Source organism: Ptiloglossa arizonensis, chromosome 6, assembly GCF_051014685.1.
Source record: "Ptiloglossa arizonensis isolate GNS036 chromosome 6, iyPtiAriz1_principal, whole genome shotgun sequence".
NCBI classification, from domain to species: domain Eukaryota; kingdom Metazoa; phylum Arthropoda; class Insecta; order Hymenoptera; family Colletidae; genus Ptiloglossa; species Ptiloglossa arizonensis.
Genome location: NC_135053.1, coordinates 13,261,189 through 13,279,964, shown reverse-complemented (window position 1 = coordinate 13,279,964; position 18,776 = coordinate 13,261,189). Strand labels below are relative to the sequence as shown.

The window sequence follows — 18,776 nt, the reverse complement described above, 5'->3', positions numbered from 1 at the left end:
CGATACCTTTGTTTTTATATACATAAGTGTTTCTTTTCTCTACGATAAATGTTCGCTCGAAATGGTCACTTCGTTTATTTATTTCATCGTACGATTCGAAGATAGAAGTTTTTGCATTTGTGTACGTAATATCGGAAAAGTACATTGACATCGAAGTGTGTCGGTATTAAACGGTTCGTAAAATAATTTCTAATCCTGTTTCTCGTGTCGCGGGCAAATCGACCGTCTATCAATCGGCCCGATCGCGGAATGGGGCCTCGAAAATTTCTTGGCAAGCCTCGTAAGTCGAACTTTCCTGTCTCGATCGAGCACGATAGACAGTCGTTTCTCCAGAAACCGGGGCAGGGATGGGCAAACTCTTCCATCGAATTATAAAACTACGAAAACAACCCTTTCAACCGATAGAGTAATTACATTCTACCTAATCGTGAGAGATAATTTGACCAAGAATCGATAAACATACGGATACTCTGGCCAATAATGTAAACGAAATAAATCATTTTTAACACGGTTCAAATGTTAGGAAAACTCTCGATCATTCTACAAAACTGTTCTCCATCTATATCCATCCTAACCCGAACAGAATGATATAAAAAAAAATCGAAACAACAATTTTATTCGCGATTGATGCTCTCGAGAGTATTTTACCCGATTGTTCCAATTCTGAAATATTTTTATTCACCCACGATCGAATAATAATATTAATTTGAACGAAAGCTACGTTTACCAGCACTCGTTGGTGCGTTCGATACATTGAATAGCAGCTTCGCAAAGGTGTCGAGTACACCGTGAGAATGTTTCGAAATTGACAGTGTCGTTCGTCGACGATATTTTAAATCCCTAACACGTGAATCTTTTAATGATAAACAATGTAATGTAACGCGCGTGTCCAACGATAGAGATTCGAGTCCATGAATTCAGAGACGATATTCGTCGTTGTCGAGCACCGGACACGAAACAACGTAACGAATAAACCGTGGACAAGACTCGTGGTTCTGATGGACGAATTATCCATCGGTTTGCCCATCCCTGCACGTCGAAGTCGCTGATAAGAGGGGCAATTAAGGCAGCGAGCGCTAATGGGCGGACTCTCTTAATTTTCGGGGATTCGACGTGGCCGAGTTCCGGGGCGAAAGTTTCTCGTTTAAATCCACCCGTGGTGGGCAGAGAGTGACTTCGCGGACGAAGGAGCGAGTAAGAAAGAGACGAACGAGAGAAGCGGATTCGAATGATCGCCGATGCCATGGTAACACCGGACAACAAGCTGTCAGATGATAGGCAAAGTTTTGATCAATAATACCGGGTGACTGCCGGGCGAATTCGAGTTTTAATGACACCGATGGAAACGATGAAGCAGCGACTTTTAGGCACCGAAACGTGCGTGTACTGTGTTCGAAAATCACGCTCGATTTAATCATTCGTACGAAGTACGCGCCTCAGCATCAGTGATCCGTCGAAACTTAACCCGTGTACGAGGTCTGCGACGATCATTGTGCGAGTTGGTATTTGCTATCTATCGAATACGAGAGGGTATCTTTACCAATGTACGAAGTAATTAAGCTGTAAAGTGGCTTCAGTGTATTCAGATTTTCTAATCCAGATTAGATTACACCTGAAGCATCCACACTCGCAATAGGAACTTCTAGTACAGTGCACGGCTCACGAGAAGAACTCTGGCGAGAATGCAGGTGTGATTGGTAGAATGGAGGGGACACGCCCAGTTTCGCGCATACTTTGAATTGTAGGGTGCTATTCGCCACGCTGACCATGCGCGCGCACATCGTAGACCGATTGACGAGGAGAGTGGGGGCTGTGTAGGTGGAGCGAATCCAGGAATCCCCTTGGCCCTGTGACGTCTCGGAGTTCTTCTAACGAGCGGTGCAGAGTACTATACCTGGATTCGTATCGAGCTCTGTATACTCGTACTGGTTGACGCGTAACTTTTCTAAACCTTTACTGCCTCGATGGTGAACACGCAGTTGACACGTACAGGGTCTTTTCGATGAGATAATTCAAAACTTTGCACGCAATACTCGTTATATAGTCTATTCGTTGCTTACGGTAAAGTCATCGCTTTATTGTTCGAATCCTGTTACAAGAAATACTGTACACGTTGTACTCTGTTTGGTACATTGCATTGCCCTATGTTTTCCTACTGTCGGTAATAAATAGACGTGGTTAAATAACTTACATCATTGAAACAAAGTATCGCTGTTTACTCCGAACGGATTGATCGGCACGCTTGCATTGACCAAGAATTTTTTACTCGGTGCGGTAAGAATACTATAATTTTTTAACCCTCGATACAGGGTTACCGCGATGTTTCAATTTCATTGATCGACTCGTGGGACTGAGGCACCGATCCTTAACCACCATGTCTTGCATCCGACTATACCGAGAATGTTTCGACAAGAGATCTAAACATCTGGGTAATTTTTCTTTTCAACAGTGTAATATTATATTTAAAGATTATGTCATTACCTCGGTTTGGATCCTCTTCCATAAAAGTGTCGATTCAAAATTTTATGTATCTATAAAAAAGGCTACGCCAAATTATTGTTCTCCAACTTACGCCACAAGCGCACAAAGACGAAGATTCCTCTTTCAAACTGTGTCAACAGAGTTAAGAACCACTAGGGACTACGTACCCTAACACATTTGGGGTTGCGGGAAACTGAGAATCTCGGGGTAATAGAGTCTTAATGCCCCCTTGGTTAGAAAGCAGAGAAATGAAGTCTCTCCTAACATCCCCCTTCATTCGAACCTGTATTCGACTTTATTCTTTTCACTCTATGGTATCGTTTAATCATTTGCACTCGAAGCTTTCTCTGTTAGGGAAAACTAGAAGCTCGGTACAATTTCTCAGTGTGAAAATACATTATACCCACAGTTTTTAATGAAATATTTAATATTCGATGTTATACGTACTTCTACATTATACAAGATACAATATTCGAGCCGCGAGCCTCGACAGATCGATTTGCTGTCGAGTGCAAAGGTTAAAGTCATCGGTACCCCACTCAACGAGATTTTGCACGGCGATGAAATTTGAAATTCTATTGCCAATAATACACGATTTTGAGGTATAGACGGTCAACAAACTCTTAACGTTACAATTTTTGGCGACCGTTGTCTCCCGAAAGACGAGCACAGTTTCCAAGCGAAAGCGTAACGCTGCTGGTAACGCAGCTGCCTACCAGACCTACGATACTCTTTTATCGTAGGTTTGCGCCCCTTTCTCCGACGATATATGTACACATGTATTTCTTTTATACTGTCGATACTTTTCAACATTTTTGCAAGCATTATACTCAATCGATACTTCTGTAGGATTGTACGAGAACTTACGACGAATAGGAAAGTTTCGACACACGCAGGTTACGAGTATGTCGACGAACCAAAAACACGGACTTATGAGCAGATTGCAGCTCACGGGACGAAAATCTTCGTAGCAAAGATGTGAAAAATTTGTTACACGATCATCGTCATCATCCGCTCGTTCGTAGACAAGTAAGGCACTGTTCCTTAGGCGTACCCATTTTCATCGGGTATTTTCTACGTGGACGAACAATTATATATTTCTGTCGTACGTGACTTCCTTAGACTATATTTTTATTAGTTCGCAATCCCATGCAACGTATTATCGCGTTACATTTTTACAAAAATTCGACTTTTTTAAAAATCCTTGTCCAATTACCAGTACTTGGTCAGCACTCACCACTGCCCTCAGTGTGTTCAACGTGCGATGCTACGCCACTGGTTGCAAGTCGGAGGGCAATGCATGTCGAGTTGGTGTACGTTGGTGGGTTCGACCACCCTAGCAGCGAGCCGATGGTGTGATCGAAATGAAGGTATAGCAGGTAAAGCATAGTTCTTTGGACATACCCATTAGCCACTCTACGTGACACCCGGTACTTTCTACGTGGACGAAACAATTGTGTATTTTTGTCAGACGTGAGTACTCTACGCTTATTTTTGACCGGTTCTCAGTCCAGTGCAACGTGATATCGCGTTACATTTTTACAGAAACCCGACTACCGTGTTTGCACAGGGATTACCAGTACTTGGTCGGCGCTCACCGCTGCCCTCAGAGTGTCCAACTCGCGGCGCTACGCCACTGATTGCAAGTCGGAGGGCAATGCATGTCGAGTTGGTGTACGTTGGTGGGTTCGACCACCCTATCAGCGAGCCGAGGGTGTGCAGTGATCGAAATGACGGTATAGCAGTGGCTCGCACAACGGTGGTAGTATCGGGCGTCGTTCGAATTAAAGGGAGCAATACATCGTTCAACTACCCCACCGGGTCGGAGGAGGCGGCAGCAACGGCGTGTCGGTGGCTGGCAATACATACGAGCACCCGATTGCTGGTAGTAGGTACGTAACACGGGGGTAGATCGGTGAAATGGCAGTGGTGGTGAACGATCGTGTCAGAGGGCAATGGATGAAGTCAGTCAGTCGGCGTTCGCTTGCGCCGCCACCACGATGGAAGTTCATCCGTCGTGCTTTCGTTTCAACGATCCTCCGTGTTGATCGCGAACACATCGAGTAAGTATCGAGTATTTTTTCTCGGATCGTTGCTCATTACCTCCGTCTACACTTGGTGTTCCCTTTCTTTCTCTCTTTCTCTCTCTCTTCCTCTCCCTCTACAATTTCACTTGGCTAGATTGTATCGTAGACGATTCTAAAAGACCTTTCGTCGAATCAATCGCGATCGTACGAACGTAAAAGTGTAAAGTAACTATTATCGGTACACCTTTCTTGTTCGACTCATTGAATGCTGAATACTCCCGGCTGAAGCAATCCGCGTGGACGCCTCGTGTCTAGGGGTGGCGATTGTTGATAACGGAGTATACTTTTGCTATTTTTAATAGATTGAATGTACACACAAGTCGCTATTAAGTTATTGTTACAATTCAGTTACGTTTAATTAGATAATGCGAGAAAGTTATTTTCGAACACGCGTCCCTAACACTCAAAGGGTTAATTTCGATTTCGATGCCAGGGATCAGCAATGAATCCTTACGTGTAACATTGTCGCAGAATGTAGTCTCGGCGGGTTTTCTTCGAGCATTGGAATGTCAGGACCTGGAAAATCGGCGCGACCGGTCAGGCAACTGTCTTTGCAACCACCTGCACCGCGTCGACAGCAAGTCAGACGACAGAGGTCCGCGGAGGATGACAAATCGCTGCAGATCAGCGCGAGTCCTCTCGCACGTGGCAAACGCGGAACCAGCGGTAAACCCGGTTCCGAGAGACCCAAGGTACTCCGAGGAATGCTTCTTTTGCGATTTTTTAATTTTCTTTCGATTCGACACTGTTACCAAACTTTCTCCGTACGCTACACCCGCTGGTGACACTACGATATTTTCGTAGCGCACCTCGACCGAAAGAACCAACCAACAGTTACGTTTATCGACACGTTCTCGAAAAATTTGTTTCAGTTTCTTTTTCGTTCCCATCGATGGTTACTAAGCACCAACGACGCGTTTCTCACCCAGTGTTGCATGTCCACGACACACTGTCAATTTCAATTAATTTCTCAGCCACATATCTACTCGTTACAAACGTGTAAAATAATCACTTTCAATTTTGCTCGGAAAAGACTATACATTCACGGGTTGAAAAGAACGAAAGAAATTCGCGTAAGCGTACATAGGTACAATTTGATATTGTTTTCGAATTATGGGGAACTTTGTGTTCCAGTCGTTCTTTCGATATTCTTTCTACACTTTTCATCGTGCGATTATGGTAGCGTGGTGCATAGTAGATCGTTGTTACATCATTTTCAACCAACATACCCACAGTTCCGTCACTGTGCACGTTATCGTTCTCGAGAAGAAGAGTTTGCCCAACGAAACTAACCCTGTGACCCTGACACACCATACGGAGTGTTGAGAAGTTTGAAATATTCCATGGCGAACAGTTTGGGAACCACTGCTTCGACCGAACACGATAATCGCAAAATAAATATTTAACCGTTTACACGGGTGCGTACATGTTGCACGATGATCTGATCCATCGACGAGTTTCAGGTTCGCGTCGCCTGGAGTGAGAATCGTCGAAAGAATGAGGAAGATCTCGAGCAGGTCGAGGTGGTGGCTCGTCAAATTCCCGGACGTTCCAGACCGCTCACTGGAAGATCGAGATGTTTCGCCGGGGTCGAGAAACCGTCGATCCTTTATTCCAGGCAGGAGCTCGCGGAGAGACTGAGACTCGCTTGGAAGCACCGCGAGGCGAACAAAGCCAATATCAATATTTTCCTGGCTCACGGGGTGCTGGAGGAGCGATGCGATTCGGAGATGTCTGGCCAGACGACGATCAACGATCCATCGTCACCTCTGTTGAGGAACAACCCGCCCGAATCAGGTTCGCAAGACGAGCAACACGAAGGGTCGAGGATTCGCGCACGTTTCGATGGAGATCGCACTTACAAGGGAACGAGGAATAACATTACCGGGGAAAAGTCGTTCACAGCTTTGGCGAGCAACGATGCTCTCGATAAAAATGAAGACGAGCTAGATTTCGAGCACCCTTGCACCGAAACGCAACAAATTGCAGCATCCGAGGCGGAAAACTCAACACACGCGAGAGACGAGAGAAAAGAGAGGACCAATGCGGAGGAAACGCGAACAGATGTAAGTGATTCGCGTCAATCGCGAGCTTTTCCTTCCAAGCTGCACAGTAAAAGTTGAATAAGAAACGATCCAGGGCAGAGGTGTGCAACTCAGGCTGAACGCGCTACCTCCGACGCGTCAGTTGCTAACCGCTGCCCGACTTGCCAAGGCAAGAAAAAGGGAAATTGTCGTATCGTGACGTAACAGTTATACCTATCGCGATTCTCGATAAAATTCGAGTCTCCGAATCTATAGTCTCTAAATTAATTTGTATCAGGATTCCTTGCGTTCGTGATAATTCTTCTACTTTTGAAATCGTTTCAAAGACGTTGTACGCCCGAGCAATTTCCATTCGTTAAGGAGCGTCGTCGTCGGTCCTCGTTCGATTCGATGCGAAAATAATTTTGCGAACTCAAGGAAATCCTTTCGCGTGTATATTCTCGTATACTTCGAGAATAGGGGAAAAAGGTCGATTTCTCGAATCCGGATTACCGGAATACACCTCGTTAACGGTTCCCCCTTTGGGAACCCCTACAGCGTTCGCGCGACGTGCCCCGTGTAACATTCCCAAATTTATTCAAGCGAACATCGAGAGGTACGAGCGTCGACGAACCTCCCGTGAACTCGAAGAGGAAACCAACGTTGAGTATCGACTGCACAAACCCGCGTGTTTCGTCCACGACGTTGCCGTCGATTAAAATCGAGAACTCGACACCGAGCGTCACCGCAAAAACGTCGAGAGAAGACTCCTCTTCGGCCAAGCAGAAACGAGCGAGTTTCCATAGCGGCGCGAACCGAGCGTTTCTCGAGCCGATCAGATCGTCCACGGAATTGAAATGGAATTCAATCAACGAGAAGGTTGCGCAACAGAAACCGACAACGGACATCAAGAACGAGAAAGGTTCACCGATACCTGCGTACCTGGAAAATAAGGATCACAATACGGGTGAGAAAACCACGATCACGAGGAACGCATCCGAAGCGGCGTGTGGCTCGATCGTTGAGAGAATCGGGAGTCAAAAGACCATTGTGGATGGTAGATCGGATTCGACGATCGAGAGGAATTCACGGTCGAGGACCGTGGTCGAAAACAAGGAGCTTCAAGACGATAAAACGATCGGTCAGAGGACAAATAAAGCTCCGTCGACGATGAAGAGAATCGCGTCCGCGAACAGTATCGTGGAGAACAAAGATGGCCGCGACAGGATTGGTACCACCGCGAGGAACGAAGTTAGATGCAGCTCGGTGAACGAGAGGAATCCACCGTCGTTGAAGAAGACGACCGAGTATCAGAAAATCGATCAGAAATCGCGGAGGACCAGCTCGGCGCCACCGCAACGCCACTTGGTGAACTCTTCGACGAGTAATCGTGTTCAGGTGAACATCGTAATCGAAGCATCGGGCACACCGACGTCGGAGAGGAGCAACGATCACGAGAAAACGAACACGGATTGCAAGGACAACTTGACGGACAGGGTGGACACTGTCCCCAAGGTACGGTGATTTTTCAAAAAATCTACTATCTCGCGAAAACGATCCGATGACCCGCACGCGACGTTAAAACGAAACAATTATCGAATCTTTCGTCGTTACGCGTTGGCAATACACATTCGTGCACATTATTCGTACGATATTAACATTGGAGGTTTCACGACGAGTGTCTCGCTGTGTCGTGTTTATTATTACGGTGACGAGCAACTTTCTTTCCACGGTGTACCAAAACCTCGAACCTGATACAGTAGTCTCCCCATTCTCAGATCATCCTACCGTCTGAATGTAAAATGAAAAGTTAATTTACTGCAATATAGTAATACGAATTAAATAGGCACAACTCGTGAATTTGGACTGTTGGTCGAGTTACTTTACGATCGTAATTCGGAAGTTGCAGCCACTTGGATTACGTCTTTATTACAGTAAATGAGTAGTGTTCTAAACCGTTGTTTTCCTATTCACGTTTCTACACAAAATTTCAATCGCCGAATATTCGAGAGATTTGTTAATTCAATGTACCTTAAATAAGGCATGTATTATACCCTAAAAACGGTATCTATTATGCCGATCTATGTACTTATATGTACCTATAAGTTGTCCCAACGACTCTTCGTTCAACGTAGAAAACAACACTTTCGTTCAAGTGTCATCGTACGTAACCGAAAAGAAAAAAGAAGCAAATGACACGAATGAAAAAACGTTTCACGAGTCTCGTGTGAATACGATCAGGTGTCTTCGGGGAGGTCCGTGAGATCGGCGCCGTTGAAGAGACGCTCCAGAAGCGCGAAGAGACGTTTCTGTGGCACGAGCAGCTGCAAAAACGACGAGGACGGGAAATCACGAAACCGATCGGCTGGCCGTGGAAGAAACTCGATCGATGCCAGGGCGATGGATATCGTCACAATGGTGTCCCTCGTCAGCTCCGCGGACAGCGACAGCGACACCGAAAATTCACCCGGTGACGATAAATTGATCGATCAATTACGAAGTAAACTGCCCACCACGTCGATCATCAAACCATCGATGAATCCAGCGCTGAGCATCGCGAGGAAACCCATCAAGTCAGGTACGATACAAACGATGCCATTACACTTTTTCGAAAATTAGAAAACACCCCCAAAAGTTTCCCTTAAGGTGAAAGACTTGGAGCGAAACGTTAAAACGAAAGTGATCTTTGGCAATATTTTTGCAACGTAAAACTATGTTAGAATAAAAAATCAAACGAAGTTTCCTTTCGTAATAGAATTATCCATGAACTTTAACCCTGTTTAAAAAAATATGTAAAGTCAATGATAATACGCGGTTCTAGAAATTTCCAGGGAAAATAAGATTTCCACGTTTTGTTGAGTACCATTTACGCTGCGAGTCACTGTTTTTTTAACTTGTATCTTACCGAGTCAGGCTCAAGTTACAAGAAAAGAACTTGAAGCGGTACCGAGGTATCTTCTCCTATAAAGAATTTATCACGTAGAATATCACCGGTTTATTTATTCGCGAATTTGCATAGGACAACGTGTCGTCAGTTGCTCGGTAATTTAATTATCTCGCATCGTTAATGTATGTTTCCAAACGGAAACGTATACACTGTATGCAGTTCCAGAACCCTTAAGAGCTATGGTGAATGACGACATTTGTAACACTCATCGACGAATATCGTGCAGGAATTTAATAACACACACGCGTGCGGAAGCGGCCGTGGAATGATAATTGAACGAGTTAATTAGAAGTGACGCAAGACACGCGAGCTGCGCATGCCGCGAATAATTTCGAAATATCATCGTCCGATCTTTTCGCATTGTCCTTACGTACGATAAAAAGGTGAAACACGAAACCAAAAAAACCACGCGCACTTTCCGTCGATTATCCCACCGTGTTTCTGCGCGATTTTACTTTTCGATCTACGGAGGAAACTAAACACGATTCGATCCACCAATCACAATTTCCTCGAACGCGTACAATTTCGACGAAACTCGAGCGAACAGCTTCGTACAAGTACAAAATCGTTTCTCTCTCTCTCGGTTGTACTCTTTTTCCTGAAATCAATCGGTTCCGGTGCAAACGTGTACTCGATTTAATTACACCCTCGATTTTAAAACGATCGTCGCGAAACGTGTTTTTATCTATCGTTAAATCTTTCAAATGTCGCTCCATCGTTATACAAAAGCACCACTACTTTCCAAATCGAATTCCATCGAAACGTTCCACGCCTTATCTTCGTACAGTTCCTTTCATCCGTAAAGAAACTTAAAAAATTGAATGGTTATTCTCGTGTAAAATTTTATTCCCATACCCCGATAACACCCACGAATCGCGATGGAAATTTTATCACCGTATTCGTGAAACATCACGTGAAAAATATCAACGTGGGGTATACGTAACGATAGATCGTTACCACCGAAAATCGATCGGTGTTCAAACAAAATTCGCTGGGATCGGCTCGCGAGCCAGTATTGTCCTCTCGAGTGACGACTCGATTTTCTCGAAAATTGAACGTGCTCACGTGACAAAATTCCATTCCCAGCGTGCTTTCGACTCGTTTTTCTCGTAACCGATTCGTTATTTTCTTTCGTCTCTTTTCGATCGTGCCACGAATCGGCCAGACCCCTATCCTCTCCGCAAGAACCTAATTCCTGCAAGTTCTATCATTCCAGAATCGCACCTTTCGCGCCCGATAAACGTTACCCTGTTACCGTTCGAATCGCTTCGCCAGCCTTATTTATATACCGTATCTCAGGAAATACTTCTCGCGGGAAACTCGAAGTATGACTGGAATCTGGAAATTCCTGAACGTATCTCTCGCGCGTATGCATCGTCGGTAATACCATCTCGGGTGGTTCGAGGGTGGTGGTTTCGAGGGGGAGAGCCACGTTCTATCGTACACATAGCCGCGCTAATTAAAGGGAACTTCTATCGTGCGACGACACGAAGCTCCTAAAGACAATAGGATCGAACACGTTAAATCGACCAAACTTCTTCTCTTCGTATTACGCCACTGACCCTGAAGCGAAATATTCCATTGAAACTCGGTCCCCTCCCCCATCTCCTAATCGGCTCGTAATAATTGCACTTCTGTCGGCAGTTGCGCGGGACGGCGTAACTGCTGACACGATTAAAGTGCATACCACGATTTAGAGTTGAAAGTTGAGAAAATTGTACGCTCTCAAGGACCCCGCGATGCGAAACGTATTCGCCGTGATTTCGTTGAAAATCGTTCGTTGAATCGTAGCTGAGAAGAAACGAAAGAAAAAGAAATAAAGAAAAAAGAAACGTTTCGAAAGTGATCGAGAGCGCGAGAGGGAGTTTTTAAAATGTCGTAACTTTGGAAACTTTGGGAACGCAAGAACCTAACGACGAAACAACGTTGTATGCATTCAGATGCGTCGAACGCGTTCGTTTCCCGGTTATGGTCCTTCCTCGTCGCCTTGACTGATTCTAGGCGTCATTCGTACCTTCGTAACGCTGTATAATGATGCACGGTTGACTAATTACAGTAACGATCACCGTTTGTGTACGATAACGGACATTTCGGTGTACAGAATGACGCAAACCGCAAAGCTTTCGACCGAGATACACTTGAAAAAGATACACTTGAAAAAAAGCGTTTATGGAAGCCAAAGCGTGAATTCTTCACGGTAAAGATACGTTGTTCTCCACAGTCGACAGGTTGCAATTATCCGATAATTTATTCACCAGTTCGATCTTCTGTTCTTCGAAGACGTTCGAATGCTCACGAGCGATAGTGTACGCACTCGCGAAGTTGAAGACACAGTGTCGAGCACGACCGATTGGAATATTTTCTTCAAAATTGAATTGCTTTCTTTTCTTCTTTTCCGGAATACTAGTTTGTAGAGTACGAGCGATTAGAATATTTTATCGAATTTCCTTTTTTTCTTCTTTTTCGGAATACCAGTTGGTAGAGTACAACCGACTGGAATATTTTGTTCAAAATTGAATTTTCTTCTTTCCTTCTTTTTTGGAATAAAAATTTATAGAGTACAACCGATTGGAATATTTCGTTCAAAATTGAATTTCTTCTTCTCTTCTTTTCCGAGATACCAATTTATAGAGTACGACCGATTGGAATATTTCGTTCAAAATTGAATTTTCTTCTTTTCTTCTTTTCCGGAATACCAGTTCGTAGAATACGAACGATTAGAATATTTGATTCAATTCCATTTTTTTCGAAATACCAGTTCGTAGAATACGACCGATTGGAATATTTCGTTCAAAATTGAATTTTCTTCTTTTCTTCTTTTCCGAGATACCAATTTATAGAGTATGGCCGATTGGAATATTTCGTTCGAGCTTGAATTTCCGTGTTTTCTTCTTTTCCGAAATACCGGTTACCGACGGAATTTTCGATTCGAGTCTCGTTGTTCGTCTTCGAGCCGGTTTCTATTACCGAATGCCCGATGAAAATATACAACGAGGGAAAAAGACGGTTCGCGGAAAATATTAATGGCTCATTTAGTCCCGTAAAACCGAATCGATGACACGAGATATCGTTTGGCCCAGTTTTCTGTAAACGGCCGAGTGTTGTGATCGCCGACCCGCTGAATCGGGTTACTTGATAAACATATGTATCGTGACCATAAAACTCTACCGATATTACCTTGATTCAATTGAATCGACTCCGGTGAACCGCACGGTACGATAGAAAAACGCGATCGAACGATTGTAGCAAGTAAGTTGGGTATTCGTAGCGCGAACGACAAACTAATGCACGCCCCATTACGCCCCGCGACCACCCTGATTCGCGTCTGGATCGTTCGTGAATATTTTACGTTGTTCGTTGAACGCGAGAAAATCGATCGCTGAAATCGCTGGGGTTTCGATTGACGCGAAATCTACCTATGGATAACTTCTACGAATGATTACGGTTCGAATCCGAAACTTTTCGATACGGTGCTGCGTCTTTTCTTTCGTTTTCCTTCTCGGGACCCCCGTACAGAAAATACAGGGTTACTCGTAAACGTACATACTTCAAGGAGGATCAATCTACGCGTCGAAAGAAGCAAAAAAAGCTCTTACGTACGTACACCTTGTATTCTTCAATCTTCGAGTTACGAAGAATCGAAGGAAATGTTTGCCCGCCTCGTGTCGATAAGAAACGAAGCCATTAGGTTCGTCGTCTTATTTTTCTAAAGACGATACCACTGTTCGATAAACGTGTGTAAAGTTTCATATACTTACGATTGTTCAAAGTTGAAGAGTGTCGCAGTATTTTTTCTTTACAATGAAAAAAACGACGAAACTTATCGAACAACCTGATACACTTCCTTTGGAGAACAATTTTAAACACCTTCGCAAATCGATGGACCTATCGTTACCAGCTACCGTACCGGATCTCCCGATTCGAAACAGTTAGATTTTTCCCTATGGGGCCTCCGTTGTGCAAAACAACGCGAGTGAACAATATTAAAAATCTACGAGAAAATGTACAACACGGGTTTGAGACCATTCAACGAACACCTGACATTTTTGAGGAGACTTCGGAGAACACTTTCTTCGACTGTTCGCGACTCGTACGGTAAGTCGTACAGTGGGTTTTGTTTCGTAATAGTGACGTTGCGTTTCGTTGCTTAATTCAACGCGTGGATCCCATCCTGATGTGTAAACACGTGCGTTTACGAATCACCCTATAGATCGAGAGAACGGCCGAAACGAGGTGAAAACTTTGATCGTCGTGGTATTAATAAAAACGAACTCCCCGCATAGTGTCCTTTCAGAAGTATTCCGTCGACGAGGATCTGCCAAAGGAGCAACAACCCTTGTCGAACGAGGAGAAAAAAACGACATCGGCGCGGCTCGCGATCGTTAACCAACGTGGAAACGGAACTGGCCTATCCGGTGAGGAAACACCGCCTTGGAGAACAGACATACCCGGTTTGGCTCTACCTATACTGGCATTGATTCACGATACCGAGGAAGCTCACGATGTACCGTTGACTGATCGCGAAAAGAGATGCCTGGCCGTGCCTATCGGTGATCTACACGACAAGAAGCGGAAGCTTTTGAAAACACGTAGCGCGCCGTCACGACCGTGAGTAGAAAAAAAAAAAGAAAGAAACCTTTCTTCCATCCTTTCTTCTTCCTTCTCGCCTGCCATTTCATCGAAAACAACCTGAAAAGAAGCGGACGCGGATAAATTGATTCTATCGTTCGATACATCCACGAAAGGACTCGTTTCGTTCGCTAATAGTCACCGAGATACACACACGCGCGCGCACGCACACACAGTGGCTCGAAAAATTATTCGAACACGATATTAGAAAGAAATTCCCTTAATCTACAAGTCTGATTTTAACGAGAGTTTGGTACGCGCGTGAAACGTACCGGGCCGAAATTTTTTTTTTCTCGACGAAAAATGTTCTCGAGAACGAACGATAAAATCAATATCTGAAAATTGAATGTTTCTTCGTTTTTTTGATAATGTTATTTGGGGGACTTTACAGCGCTAAAAACTGAATATTTTTTACTTTTAAGAAAGTTTTTCTTGGATCTCGCGCGAGATCACGAAGTTACAAAGTGAAAGTTGTTGCAAACGGTGCCGCTTTGATTTTTCAAATACAACTTCGCGGTAGTGCGAAACAGAGCAAAACTTTTCATATGAAAAATGTTCAGCTCTTAGTGCATTGTCATTCTGTTGTAAAAAAGTCCCGAAAACAATTGCGTTGAAGGAATAATAAAGAAAAAAAGAAACATCGAAACTTTCGAGGCTTGATTTCAACTTCGTGAAGAAATTTTCTGTGGACAAAAAAATTCCTTTATATGTGCAACTATCGTGCACTACGTGTACACAAACTTTCGTTAAAATCAGTCTTACCGGTAAGGAGAATTTTCTTATATTATAGTTTAATTTTCTTATATTTTTCGAGCCACTGTACATATATATGTGTATACGTGGTTTAATAAAATTAACACGTACATACAGGAACGTACGTACACGTAAATTTGATAAGTAAATTTCTCAAAGTTTGTAGAAACATTTTGTCCATCGTTTCATACTATACACGCTTAAAGGAAGCGCGATCATATTTTCACGATCGTACTACGCGTTTCGTATTTTCTTTTAGTGTTAACATTGCACACTCTTTGAGTCGATATCTCTAGGCGATGTGACGTAAAGAATGGATTCAAGATAACCTTGTAATTTATTAGTGATACAATAGTGCCAGATTTACGATTCGTGAATCGGGATCAGCATTGCTGGAGAGAGTCGAATCGATTCATTTTTTGAAACTTGGTTTCGAAGAGTAAGGGAAGATAGCTGCTACACAAAAGGCAGAGTCTCATCAATGACATCTTGCCTCATTCTTTAAGACCGAATTTCAACGACTTTTTCCAGCAACGTCGATCGAGACCACACCTGGACAGTAATCGAGATAGGTGAATAAACGTTCCAGGAATTTTCGCCTTGAAACGGGTACACAGTTAAAGTGAGAAAAAATTGAGTATCGATAAGGTAATGATACTCGACTTAGACACATTTATTTATTTTAGATAGGTATTGTCATCGCAGCACACGTCAGTTCTTATAACTGATAGACATAAAGACTGGCCGTAAAGTAAACACGTTACATGTCCTGCAATCGAGGTGGCCATTTTATAAGTTCGCTCGTTTATCACCGAAACTGTTATAATGTATAATTATACGTTTACTTGTCAGAAATATTATTAAAATAACGCTACGAATTCCTCGAGTAATAATTCTCTTTTCTGTCTATTTTTCTTGTCAAACTTTATCGCGTAGGCGTTGAATTCGTCTCGGTAGTAACTATCGTAAACGGTAAAACAAAAAAAAAAACAAAAAAATGAATCGATTCGAAGTAAAACCGTAACATTGTCGTTTCGTGACCATCGTTGCAAATTTTTAAAAATTATCCCCAAATTTGTATCTCGTGTGTAAAAAAAAAAAAAATTGGCGAAGCTCTCCGCTTTTTCGTTTCTTTTTTTAAAATCTTACGAGAGAAACACTAGGGAGTAATAACGGGAACACCCTGTATATACAACGTATCGTATTTCGTTCCGTGCGAGCCGTTACTTCATTGAACCCTCGTTACACGCTAAGAAGATATATCCGTAATTTTTCTACTATTTTTACCGAAACTTATGGATGGCAAAGTCCACGTTCCTATTTCCCCCGCGTGTGCCGTTAAATACGAAAATCCGCGAAAAGAAAAAAAAAAACTACCGCGGTGAACCGTACTTGTTAAAAACGTTCGTCTATCTCTTGTTCACGTTTTAAATAACCGTACGATTCTGATAGGTTGGTGACTGAAAAAAAAAATGGCGAACCTCTTCGTTTTTTCGCATCCTAACGTTTATCGTACCGAAACGACTCTATCGAATTACGTTGTAAAAAAAAAAAAAAAACTGGACTTTTTATTTAAAATGACACGGTTGATCTTCAAACGTTGCAAAGATAGTCCGGTGACTTGAGCGGGAAGCGTGCGATCGTTTGATCGAATCAATTCTCCGAATTTGTTACGCGCGCAGGTACGATTTCGATTGCTCGAAAATTTATACGATATCGAAAAAAAAAAACTGGAACGATAAGGTTCACCCACGATGATGGAAACAGGGAGGATGGTACGATCGTGAACGAGATGTATTAATAGTTCTCATAATACGCTTCCTTTTATTCAAGGACTACCGAAACGACCGAACGATAAGAAATCACTTTCTCGATTCGTTTACGTCGCAACGATATTGATGAAAATTGTTCGCCCCTCTTTTGTATAATAATTATCAATAGTTGTATATTTTAAGTATCAATAATTATCTAAGATTCTTGTATCGTTTAAAAAAACAACGACACCAGGACGGATGTATTATTCTATTTAATTGCTTTGCAGCGGAATGGAGAAACAAACAATGTCATCGAGAATAAAAATACAAGAGTCGCCCAGAATCGTTCAGCCAAAAATAGAGACACCTGTGCAACACGTCAAAACAACCGCGAACAATTCCCCTCCAAACGTAAGACGAGCACTCTTCTCATCGAATGCAATGTACGGTAGAATTGTCGTGAATTAATTTGTAAAAATTCGTAGACGAAACAGACATTCGCGACAACCTCGAAAGAGGGTGTACAACATGTAAAACCGATACCCACCGAACCGCAATTCCAAACTCATAAAGAAAAAGAGTGCTGGCATCTTTATAGGAAAATGTGCGACAAAGGCGTTTGCGTATCATTTGACACTGTCTTAAGGTTGGAACACTTACGACTATATTTCTAAATACAATTACAATTTTTTATATACGATTCGGTAGAAACTTTGCGATTTATCGATTATACAAGGTATTTTATTTTTATCGATGCAGAGAAACAGATTGAAATTATTAGTACTGTTAAAAATATTTCAAATAGAGATTCAACGGTTTCGAAAATGCATTTCGAAAAGCATGGTCGGGATTCGTTCATACGTGGTCGTTTCGCTAATTGTATCAATTTTAACGTCGGTATTTAAAAAGATGATCCGTGAAGTTTTTCGAATTCACGTAATCATTGGGGTGCGTGAAGTCGTTCGAAAGTGTTACGTTCGGTTCACCTCGGGACGATGTTCGTGTTTTTCATAAAAGTACAATATTACGCGAAAAGGGTACTTATAATGAAGTAACGACGCACCCCTATTCCGAAATCTTTTAATTTTCATCCGAGATACTTTTATAAATTCTGATACAAATGGAACACTTTGTATAATTATAGTTTATAAATATTATAATTGCATAATTGTATATTAATAAATATTTTGTACTCAACGAATCCTGTTAATTTTACAGAGGTATGCTTACACCAACAGAATATCGATTACGACAGAGGGAACTTTTTCAGGACTCATGATAAAGTTGCAGAATCATTGGTGCAATTTTTTTCTTACGAACTCCCAACGGTACTCTCGTAATGAATTTCAGCTGTCCACTATCTACATTCGAACACTTTGAATAGTACGGACACGCGCACTTAAAAAAAGAACGTTACACTGAACTACGTTAAAACAAAAGCAACACTCCAAATCGAATAGCGATCTGAGCTCATAGAGAAACGTATAGCCCAGTATTGTATTCTCAGATTTTAGATACGAGTCGTGTACCTAGGACTCGCGAAAAGACTTTACCTCTTAGCGATTAAAATATCCGAATTAGTTCTATCGAGTTTTAGAACGTACATACACATACCAACTGCCTATTTTTTAGACCATTTATTAACGTACACGAATACACTACTGTACAATAGAAATTGAACTAATCTTATGAGGAAATGAGATTTATGAAACAAAGTTCATAGATGGCGAAAAAAATATCGCTACTGTTAATTATTGCACAAATTGAAGTACACGAGGTTTGATCAGCATCTGATATATTCGAAATAAAATAAATATCGATCGCTATCGTATTCTCGTGTATTCAACGTTTTATATGATGTTTATGACTTGTTCCTTTGTATAGCAATTCATAGTTCAATAAAACCCTTAAATTGTTGTTAGTAATGTTTATTATTTAACATCATATCCGTATGAATGTAGAAAAGATCAAATTTCTAAGTTATTTTATTTTTTTAATTATTAACGATACAATTTTTTTGCACTAATATTAATATTTAACTATTATGATTTAATAAGAAAAAAAATGAATTTTTTCAATTATATTTGTTTAACCTTCCGTT

The 18,776-nt window shown here is 42.3% G+C and overlaps 1 protein-coding gene across 1 annotated transcript; it reads left to right on the top strand.

Annotated features, from left to right (window-relative positions):
- Window positions 1-5,074: 5,074 nt before the first annotated feature.
- LOC143148384 (uncharacterized) lies at window positions 5,075-18,565 on the top strand. The gene is made up of 8 exons (XM_076314687.1): window positions 5,075-5,260; window positions 6,032-6,634; window positions 7,196-8,107; window positions 8,834-9,170; window positions 13,823-14,147; window positions 16,963-17,086; window positions 17,161-17,321; window positions 17,894-18,565. Exons 1-8 carry the CDS (start codon window positions 5,075-5,077, stop codon window positions 17,952-17,954), a joined length of 2,709 nt encoding a protein of 902 aa, XP_076170802.1. The 3' UTR covers window positions 17,955-18,565.
- The last annotated feature ends 211 nt before the right edge of the window (window positions 18,566-18,776 follow it).

Bases quoted from the DNA above. Each gene is read 5' to 3' on its own strand.
- LOC143148384 (XM_076314687.1), top strand. From the start codon at position 5,075: ATGTCAGGACCTGGAAAATCGGCGCGACCGGTCAGGCAACTGTCTTTG. The intron at 6,635-7,195 runs GTAAGTGATTCG...AATTTATTCAAG, and splicing joins CGGAGGAAACGCGAACAGAT to CGAACATCGAGAGGTACGAG. The intron at 17,087-17,160 runs GTAAGACGAGCA...AAAAATTCGTAG, and splicing joins CGAACAATTCCCCTCCAAAC to ACGAAACAGACATTCGCGAC.